This window comes from Leptosomus discolor, chromosome 11, assembly GCF_034619465.1.
Source record: "Leptosomus discolor isolate bLepDis1 chromosome 11, bLepDis1.hap2, whole genome shotgun sequence".
NCBI lineage: Eukaryota > Metazoa > Chordata > Aves > Leptosomiformes > Leptosomidae > Leptosomus > Leptosomus discolor.
Genome location: NC_141401.1, coordinates 14,398,186 through 14,408,840, shown reverse-complemented (window position 1 = coordinate 14,408,840; position 10,655 = coordinate 14,398,186). Strand labels below are relative to the sequence as shown.

Below are 10,655 nucleotides of genomic sequence, written 5' to 3'. Positions count from 1 at the left end.
CACGGTGCTACCATCCACGGGGCCTCAGCTCGGCCCCGGAGGGGGGAGAAGGCCTGATGAGGGGGATACAACCAAAACAGAGTCGGTTTAGGTAAGGCAATGAAAGAGAGTGAAATTACACAGACCCAGATTCATTTGCTAATAAAGAACGAACCTCGGTTCCCATCAGCCTTTCGATAACAAAACCACCATGACTATGGCCACCTTTCTTAAACCTCTGAAGCGGACGACGTGCTTTTGTACTTTATTGTAGCTTTTATATAAAAATTTTTCATTCAAGGACTTTCATCTCGATTTGTGCCAATCACTTTACAAGTTCATTAGTTTACAAATGATTGCAACAACCCGTTAATAAAATGGAACACCTAAAAAGGTTTTTAGTATTTTAAATAACTTCAAGCTTCATACTGCGGCTCTTCTTGTTAAGGAGGTGGAGCCAACAAGTAGCAGGAACAGCCCAGCAAGTTCTGATGCCCCAGTGGAAGTGACTAGTTACAAGGTTTCATTGGCACAGCCTTGCTCTGCTGAAAAAACAAAACAAGAACAAAAAACCAAACCAAAACAAAAAATTAACATAATCTAAACAAAGAGCATCTTTTCCAAGAAACAGTTCATATTCTCATACAGCCATGAAAAATGTTTAATGACTTAACATACATGTGTTTCTCCTATATCATTAATTTGGAAATACTACAAATGCTGTCATTTTAGACCAGAAAAAACTACTGTGATTTGCAAGACCTGACATTTCCTAAAACAGTATTAAACAATGTATTAAACTTCTTGGCTTTAAATGAAACGATACAACGCAAGTCTCTGCAGCCTGCATTTTGCAAAAGGTAAGAAATACACAAAAGTGTGTGAACAACTCACTCCTATCGAACGATCTTTAGTAGCTCGGTAGCCTGCTGTGAGGAGCTTACACTTCAAATAAAAAAGGGAGGAGGGAGGGCGTGGCCCAAATATGCTTAATCCATAAGAACAAATACGGTAAAGGCCCAAACTGCTCAGTCCAGGTACCTAAGAAGAGCGGAATGGTAAGGCTGTAACTTATACTTTACTTGTCAGTTGGCAGATTATCCACTAACTTATCTAATAGCTAAAGTCTTCAGTACAGCTGTTACAGGGGCACTCATAGCTTCAGTCTGTGTGTTGGAAAACATAAAAAAGAGCTTGTTTTGTTGACATTGGTCCAGGTATACAACAGCCCTCAACGTTAGCCGTCTTCTTTCGGAGGAGTGTACCAGCCTACGGAGAACGGAGAAACGCGTTAGGTACCGGCACTGCTACGTCAAGACGATCTTACCGCCTCACTCCCAGTCTGCAGGAGGCGGAAGCCGAATCTGGCTCCTTCCTTCCCTCTCAAAGTAGCCCAGCTCGGCCAGACCCGGTGCCCTAAACACTGCAGGGGTGTGCAGTGGGAGATAAAGCATGCGGCCGATTCCAGGACCAGACACAGTATTTGGGTGTGAAAATTCACTACTTCCAAGTCTGGTGGGTTTTTTGTTTTGTTTTGTTTTTTTTTGGTGGCAGCAGCTATCCTGAGCTGGACAAGCTGGGCAGAGGAAGCTGTTGAAGGAGGAACGTTGCTGGAACAAAACCAAACAGAACAGAGGTAAAACTCCCAAGCCTTCATGCCACTTAATGGACAGACATACAAACATGACTCCACAGGGATACGGAGATATAAATCCCGTCTTGCATAGTGAAGTTAGGCACGCACAAGCATTCGAACCGTTTATCCTACTCCTGAAATCTTGCTGTAGAAATAGGCTCAGAAATGTCAGTTGAATAACTTGTCTCCTGATAGGATTTGGCATGTTTAGCAGTTGAATCATACTTGATCAAGCGTGCATGGTTTTTTCTAGCCACCTCCAGATCTCCAATCATATTCTCCCAGCCACTATTGTAAAAATTCCTCTGAATTTCCGTACAGTGAACACAGGGCCTATTTATGCTGTCCCAGAGAACAGGCAGCAGCTCTAAGCCAAAGACGCCTTTTGCAGCAGCAGTAAGTGCTGTGAATGCTTTGTGCGCGGCTCCTGACGCAGCAGCAATCGCTGAGTCAAGGCTAGCACGTCGCTAGCAGCGAACAGCCAGCCGTGCTGGCTTTTGTAGCCAACTAAAAAAGCAAAAGACTCGGTTAATGGCAAGATCAAAATTTCATAAAACTAGAAAGCATTTTATAGTCGTTATCTTTGATCTTCCTGGAACAGGCTGCCCAGAGAGGCTGTGGAGTCTCCTCCTCTGCAGACATTCAAAACCCGCCTGGACATGATCCTGTGTGACCTGCTCTAGGTGGTCCTGCTCTGGCAGGGGGGTTGGACTGGGTGATCTCCAGAGGTCCCTTCCAACCCCTGTTGTTCTGTGATTCCTCCCATTAGCCGAGAGGGCATTATGCCAAATTTTAGCGGTAGGGAAACTGAGGTGCTCGCTACAGTCACGATGGAATACGCTCTCATGTTGTCAGCAACAGGAACTCCCAGGGGACACTGTGTCCAACCTGGATCAAAGAACACCACAGACACGGCCACTGGGACCAGCTCCCTCATCACAAGACCAATTCTGCTGACTGCTTTTACATAACACCTAAGCCACTTAAACCTTTTAAAGTCTCAGGTCATTTGTTGTCTTCTCATCCTGGCACAATGAATGCAATTAATACTGGAAGCACTTGAATACTTGTTTTTTGCAGCTGAGAGACCATTAACTGGCTGTAAATAAGGTAAAAAAAAAAAAAAAGTCTCCCATTTCTATTGCAGAGTTTTCCAGCCAGCACACTTCACTTGGACTTTTCGTATTTTTTAGTCTCTGGTCTTTCTTTCCACTTTATCTCTTCCTAAATGACTACTACTACTAAGGTCTTGCCACACTGAAACAAAGCCTTTCAGGGAAAGAGGCAAACTTCCAGCAGGTACTTCGCTAACAAGTAAGACACTTCAAAAGCTACAGTATCAATGAAGTTCCTAGATCAACTGGCTGGAAATGAAATGGCACCACCTCTCAACAGACAGCGGGAACACGTGGAACACTGATGCAAGCTGAAAAAATTGCAACGATTGTTAGTCACGTTACTTTAAGCGCTATTGCCTTCCTAGTGCAAGATGAGAAAAAGGAAACAGCATTTATGGCCTTCCCAAGCCTGTATGAGACACTCTGGCACTTCAAGTTGTACTGTGGCCAAATACCAATTCCCAGGTTGCTGTGCAGACAAGAACAAAGCCACAAGAAAATACATACCATTCTTCTCGTGTATTTGTACTAGGGACTTGTACGACTGCTGTGCTCTTGCTAGATTATATTGATTCTGAAAGGAGGAAAAAAATAGCATAAACCCCCCTGCATCTAGACACCCGAGACTTAGAAACAGTTTTACAAAGAAACCCTACAGAGGGCTTACAAACAAAAACCATGCAAAACGTTACAACACTCCTGGCTTTAAAGTACAAGATTTTCAGACAAGTACCCTTATTTTCTCATTTCTCATCCATCACAACAACAATAATTTGCATACCCCTGCTGCTGGAAAGGCCCCTCTACCAGAAGGTTCAGAACCTGAGGTACATCAGAAGCGTGTGCGACCGGAACAGTGGGCTTCAGGCCATCCCCCCACTGTAACTCTCTCTTGCTCAGCTGACCAGCTACCGGGTCAGACAGAACTGGGATCATAAACCGCTACACCTTACCTAGGCTCACTGTCCTTGAATCAGTACTTAAAAACTGGCATCTAAGCGACAATTTCAGTGACTTTAATATTTAAACTTCCTCTGAAAACAGCATTTAGTACTTCAAAGTCTTTTAAGTTATGGTCTGTTACCAGCATGCACACTTGAACGGAGTTATGATTTCGATTACTGCTGAATGGCTCGCTCAGCAGTACTTCCATGGTATTATTTCTCACTCTCTCATGACACTTTGCAGGTGTCCAGCAAAAGGAGGAGGACTTCCTAACATCAGTGTGTGTGATCCTGGCAGTCAGGCTGTTATCTACAGCCCTTCTCAGAGCCAGAATTTCCAAATCCTCCCGATTCCCAAATCGGAATTCTCCTTCCCTCCCCCCCTTGCCAATACGGGGATAGTACAAGTCCAACCACGTACACACCCTGCCCATCCCAAGGTTTTATCCTCCTCATACATTCATCATTTCTTAAGAAACTCATAGTTAACTGCCAATAAAATGCTCATGCATGCACCAGACAACAAGGTAAATCAATCCACAAATATATCTGCAATGACAATTCCGTCATCAAGCACCTTCTACGCACATCAGCAAAGAAACGGAAGCCTCGCAGTAATCTGTGGGATTGATATAACAGTGCGTTTACCTTATTGGCTCCAAACTGTACTCTGGCTTTTCCTTTGACTAAAGTGGCATTGATCTGCATGATGACTGATTCTATTGAATAGGCACTGCTCCAGCCCTGGAGGAGGAAGGAAATATTGCCATGTAACAGGTACTTGCTTCTTGTGCTCACCTTGCGAATCTAATTGGCAATGTGTCCTTGGGGATTTTTTTTTTCTGCATTCCAGTTTTAGTTTTAACTACTTGTTTTCAGTTAAGAACTTCTATTTTCCAGAAAAAATCTGGAAAAGTATATACAGTATTAGTACTAGGAACTCGTCGGAAACACAAAAAGGCTGAATCACACATTTCCAAAATTCAGCAAGACAGAAATAAGAAAAGCTCCATTATTATAGAATTTACACATTTTCAGCCATGTCACAACAGAAATTTCAGCTTCTTGTTGTAAGAAGCAGAAGAGACTGCTATCTAGTGAAGCCATTGAGTGCACTATGACAATTTTGCTCCCATGAAAATTAGTGCTCATCTCTGGCACTGCTTTACCTTCCAGGGTTCACCAAAGTTTCTGCCAGAGCTTGGAAATAGTTACTTGTTGTATATCTACTTATTTTAAGGAGAAAACCAATCACTCTGTCTACACAAGACACATCTATGCTTAGAATCTTCTGCATTCCTCACTGTTCCAGAGCGGACTTCATGCAGTAGCAGAAGCTTCTGGAAAAGACAACCGTGCCTTGCTCCTCAGAACTCACTCTTTACACTGGCTCCCTCCCAGAAATTCTGAGAATTCAAGGTTGACGTGCTCTCAGTTCTTGCCTCTTCCTCAGACCTCTTGTAAGCCATCCAAGGCAGAAAAGAAGATCTCACACAAGATCAGCAAGACAAATCTTGTGGGACTGAGGTTTATTCCACCACGTTCCCTTTGGAGTGTGTAACTTATTCCACACAAGGATTCTTCAGCTGAGGGGAAACATCTATTTTCATTATTTTAAAGCATGCTTTGTTATTATCCAGATAACAGAGCCCATGTTCACCTGTTTAGTAAGAAGTTCCATGCATAATGCACCTCCACCTAGGACATACCTAGAAACAAACATGAAAGAAAATGTATTGGACATCAGCAGTTAGCAAAACGATGAAAACTGTTCAGAGCACTTCTAAGATTTTGCAGGCTAGTTTCTTAAATTTTTCTTGGCATAAAGCTGAAAAGCCTTTTAACCAGTAATATATTGTAACTAGTTAGCCACATTATACTTGTGCAAAGATTGGCATTGTGAGAACAACAACAAAAAAATTCCTTTGCTAACTACACTGAAAATCAGTGACTGAGCCAGTCTGCACAACTGCTTGCACAGCCCATGAAAAAACGAAGGTTGCTTTTTATGGCTACACTATGTATACACAGTACTGATGGGTAGTTGTAAAAAACCAAACAAATTCACTTCTGTAAAGAACTTTAACACTATTCCAAACAATGTGGGTGCACCTATAAATTCAAGATGTAGACAAATGGGATAAAGCAGACCCTCACTTGCTCTTTTCCTACAAACCACCTTCAAATTTCAGTAACCCTTCATCATGCACTGTGCTGACGGACTCAGCAGTCAGGACTGGTCTGGTCACCACAAAACCTGGAATGAGGGAGTAGAATTTACCACTCCAAAAACGCAGTCTCCTCTACGATCAAGACATTCAAGAAACATGGATCTGCACGACATTCACAGGGAAAACGATCACCGAAAACCTTCTGGGCCATTCTTTCTTTTCATTCTACAAAGAAGTCCCAAGTACAACAAAACAAGAATCCAAATGAGTTTTTTTGGTGTCTGGCACTGCTTGTTTACTTTTTTGGTAGCATTAACCCTCATGAGCACTGTTTAACTGTACTAACCATTTCCTGAATGCAAAAAAGACACACAGCAATTAAAATCAAATCAGAATCAGCACCAGCTCTGACAGACTGCATTTTTGAATGTGCAGGTAGTCTCAAAATGCTCCCCGCAAACCCAGTCAACCAATCTCAAGCCGTAGTATTTTTACCATGAAGTAAAATTTCTGTAAGGCAACTCAAACCTACCCTCCTGTGAGCACAGGAGATACCACTCGCACAAAGGGAGGATCAAAAGGGAAGTTATCCTGAAAAGCATAATAAAAAACAGGTTAAGAAACATACTGTGACACTCTTTTCCTAACCAGGAAGTATTTTGATAGCCTTATTTGGCAAATCAGATCTAAAGCAGTACAATTTTTCATTTTTGTAAAAATCACTTTTCCACAGCACTAGCTAAAAAGCAAGTTTTGGGAAGCTTTAGCACCGAACTTAAAAGTTGCAATTTTTTTTCTAATTGTTATTTTTTTAATGCTACAGCTCCATCTTTACCCAAGTAACAGCTGAGGGTCATTTCAGTCACTTGCTAGAAGCTACAAATTTCAGCCCAGCATTTCTTCTAATAGACACATACCTTAAAAGAGAAGTTGAGTAAAATGTATTCTACACCTTCTTTTTCTTTTAAGACCTGAAGATCACTATGCAGTGGGCTATCAGGATCAACCCTATAAAAGAAGCAGGGGGGGAGATCCTAGATGAAGTTAATATTTTCACCACGTGTAATGTAATGTAAAAAAACCAACCCTAAATAATAGTAATTACTCTTAAAGAGCTCCTTTATGGTTTGTGGTTTACAAACTGTAATTTAAGGTGAACTGTAGAAAACTCTTGCTCCCTTTACAAAGTAAACACTTCGCTGCGAGATCAGCATGAAAGCTTGCTGCAACACACTACATTCCCAATGCTATCAAGTTGAACATAGGTAGCACAAAATAATCTGTTTATTAGAAAACAGCAATTGTAGTTCTCTTCAGTTCACCAGAAATGCATGTTCCACAAAGGCAGGCGGGGTGTGTGTGCAGAATTTAACAGGATGATTGTAGTGATCTATTTTTCAGTGCACAGTGAATCCTTTATGGACTATGATCGTAGTTCTGTATCAGCTGTTAAAAGTAATCTGCATCAGCAGAAGTACTAAAGCCAGTAGCTTCTACTCAGCAGAATTTCAACAACTGTTTGTTGCAAAACACTGGTGGTGAGCAGCCTAGACATTGATTCAGACACGACTGGGTTAATCCCATCCAGGCTGTGACAACCCCAGCAGCTTTTAAAAGAGACTAGTCAAAAACTGCCTGCAGCAAGCCAAAATCGTATGTTAAAGGGACTGGTAGCCGATTAAATCCAATCCTCTGCTAGAGGTGAAACCACAGACTTACTAGATCCTATTTCAGAATTACTTGGGCAGCCTGTCCCCATCCTACCAACAAGAAGCTGTTTCAGAAGAAAATCTCCCAATGCTTAGAAACCTATCATTTCCAGCCATAGCTTGTGCTAGGCCAGTTCAGAGTTACTTGTTCTAGTAACAATACTGTTCCTTAGTCAAATGGGCTCTTTTCTCCCTGACGTTTACCCCCTCAACTAGTCCAAACACAGTTCATTTGTTTTCGTTTACCCCCTCAACTAGTCCACACACAGTTCATTTGTTTTCAGACACTTTTTGCTGGGATAAACACAGTACTTCCTATACTCTCTTAGCCATTCTGGAAGCCGTTTGCTGCATGCACCCCATTTCCTCCTTTTTGGAGGCAGAAAATCAGACCTGCTCACAGCACTTTGGAAGAGGTTTCATATCACTGCACAGTGGTTCGAGTACTTTGTTACAGAAACGCTCAACAGACAAGGTCTCCTGTAATATGGCACAGATTTTTATGACAGACATCACTCCTGCCACTTTCAGCTTCAAAACATTCATGTGCCCATGATTACACTAAGAAGGAAACAAAACAGTATTTCGGCCACTAGGATGAGGCAACAAATCCTACAGGCAGGTCAACTGTTGTGCTGAAACCGCTTATGTCCTTATACACATGCACCACGACATATCTGAACTAATGGAAGTGCTTTCATCCATTGCCATCTTTTGCAGCCACCCAGCATAGTTGAGATAACCTGTAGGAAGGAAAAGCCTATCTTGTAGGACGATGGCAGATGATCCTGTTAGCAGGAATGATTTCAATATCATACCTCTAGAACTAAAGTTACCGGAAAAGCAGTACGTAAGAGAAGCCAAGTAATATAAGTCATAATTATGTTACACCTAAAAGTTTCAGTCCTATCTGTCTGCTCAACTGCAAAAATAAAGAGCTAATGACACTAACGCCGTTCTGTTCTTTCTTACATCTTGAATGAAACTGGAAGTTGCATTTTCTTGAAGTTAAACAAAACTAAAATAAAACTATCTAGACAAAAACGCTAGACAAAAAAAATTTCATGGTTTAAGGTTTCATATTTTGCAGTAGTTTTGGCAAGAGAATTGAACAGCAATGAAAGCTACAGTAATACACACTGTGTTGGCTGTGCAGAGGGATTGGGTTTTTTTTTGCCAACTCAGTTACTGCAGTTCGATCTCTGTACACACTTCTGTAAACCACAATTGTAGCCACCACACACTATTTTATATGCTCTCGCTAGAGATTCTCATTTATCAAAACTAAGAATCTCTGCAGCAATAAAATAGATTCTTCAGAACATGAAAAAACATTAATAACTTACTTTAGAAGCTTAACGTGCCATTCATACAAGCTGTCATTTACCAGTTCCACTGAGTATATCCCTGTAGAAATATTAGGTAGAATTAATTATGCACTAAAAGTTTAACAAAGTAAAATTTAGCAAAGACATTCTTTGCTTTTAAGTACAAATACTGTCAGTACATGTAGCAATAGATAAGATACTGAGGCACATTCTTCCTCCAATAGTAGAAGCACCTCGGAGCAACTACAAGGGAAAAAAGTTCTTTCGCTTTATTTAAAAAAACACTCCACAAGAATCAAGATGTTTTTCTGACACTTAACCATTTCCCCCCACCTTCCCAGTTTTCCTTCAAACTTACCACAGCTACAACTCCGGCTTGCTTAGTACTCAGTATACTTCACACCCAGTACACGACCATCAGGCTTTTAAAACACTTAACACATAGCCTGAGTATGCAGCACTGTATTTCACAGGTTCTCGTCAGTATTGGTAGACCAGGACAGGACACTGGATAGTGTATGGAGTAGAAACCCCAAAAAAAGAAGATACTGCATTGCATGAAGCACATTCCCAACAGCTGACCAAGAGAGGTAGAAGATGCAGCAAAAGAATATTAGTCTCTGGAAGCCATCTGGTGATTTTCAGTGGTCTATTTGTTTCAAGCATGTGAAACAACAGTTATGCATTTCACTTCAAGGGAAGGATGAAAGGTTATCTGCCATTTTCTTGTATATTCAAGCTTCCTCTCTGTAGAAGTTCACAAGCAGCCCAAGAAAAAGCAATACATCTTTAACCATAAGATCAAATATAGAAACTGGTATCAGTAATCTTCAAAAGTCTAATCTCTTCCCCCACAGACTATTCACGAATATAAACTAAACAACTATGATTAAACTTGCTACCTGGGCTAATGTTTAATGACATATCTGTTGCTGACACAATTATTTGGAAGACATAAGCAAATCAGGAATCTGCCTAGGATTTCTGAAGGCTACAGAACCAATCGACTGCAGTCACTACATTCTCTCCAGGGAATTACAGTATTCATTCTGGGGTTTATTATTCTAGAATACATTATCTTGCAGTTGAAACTTTCAAGCATTAGTACTTGGGAGTACAGATGACATTTCAAGCTGTCCACACACATTTATTTCTAAAGCATTCAAAAACTCGGTAAAAAAGGTGAAGAAACCATGCCTGTTTCTCCTCACCACAGTGCCACAAACAAGCGAGTACTGCAGCCAGTATCATGATTTCAAGTTTTTTTAAGTCTAGGACAACAAAGTACATCTGGAAACTTACTCACTGTGCTCTAAATTACCCTTTTAATCAGCAGCTAGTTCAGCAAAACCACACATTTCTGTTCAAAGATGAACAGAAGGAGCTTTATTAAGGCCTTTTTCCAATTTCCCAGATCCAAGGACACTATTTTCTAAATTGCCTTTAGTATAAGTGGAAGTCACTAATTTTAAGAATGTCAATTTGTATTGCTCTGATGTAACAACAAAAGAGTTAACATTCAGAACTCTCCTCATTATCAACTCCTATTAATGATGAATCTATGTCACCATTGTATCCAGATTATTTTCTTCCACTACATCCCAAAGGGGCCAAACACTGGATGAAGCAGCCTCTCAGTATTACAGCTTTGGAAAGTAGTACGAGTATAAAATACTTGTTGTGGACCATAGATCAAGTCACAGTAAGGATTCTGACAATATCCTAAACGATCACAACAGAACTTCCATCAGCTTACTTATTCACTAAGGC

General features: G+C 41.0%; 1 protein-coding gene across 6 annotated transcripts in view; it reads right to left on the bottom strand.

Annotated features, from left to right (window-relative positions):
* Positions 1-229: 229 nt before the first annotated feature.
* Positions 230-10,655, bottom strand: part of UBE2Q2 (ubiquitin conjugating enzyme E2 Q2) — a 50,971-nt gene continuing 40,545 nt past the window's right edge. For 3 of the 6 annotated variants that reach the window (XM_086471409.1, XM_086471410.1, XM_086471411.1), the window contains 7 exons: positions 8,904-8,964; positions 6,766-6,856; positions 6,381-6,439; positions 5,338-5,386; positions 4,326-4,421; positions 3,241-3,307; positions 230-1,248 (listed from right to left, as the gene is read on the bottom strand). In XM_086471409.1, the coding sequence (XP_086327535.1) occupies positions 1,217-1,248; positions 3,241-3,307; positions 4,326-4,421; positions 5,338-5,386; positions 6,381-6,439; positions 6,766-6,856; positions 8,904-8,964 (455 nt within the window). In that variant the 3' untranslated portion in view covers positions 230-1,216. Of the gene's footprint in view, positions 1,249-3,240; positions 3,308-4,325; positions 4,422-5,055; positions 5,264-5,337; positions 5,387-5,834; positions 5,935-6,380; positions 6,440-6,765; positions 6,857-8,903; positions 8,965-10,655 lie in introns of those variants that run through there. The other 3 variants (XR_015183824.1, XR_015183825.1, XM_086471412.1) reach the window with 3 other exon arrangements.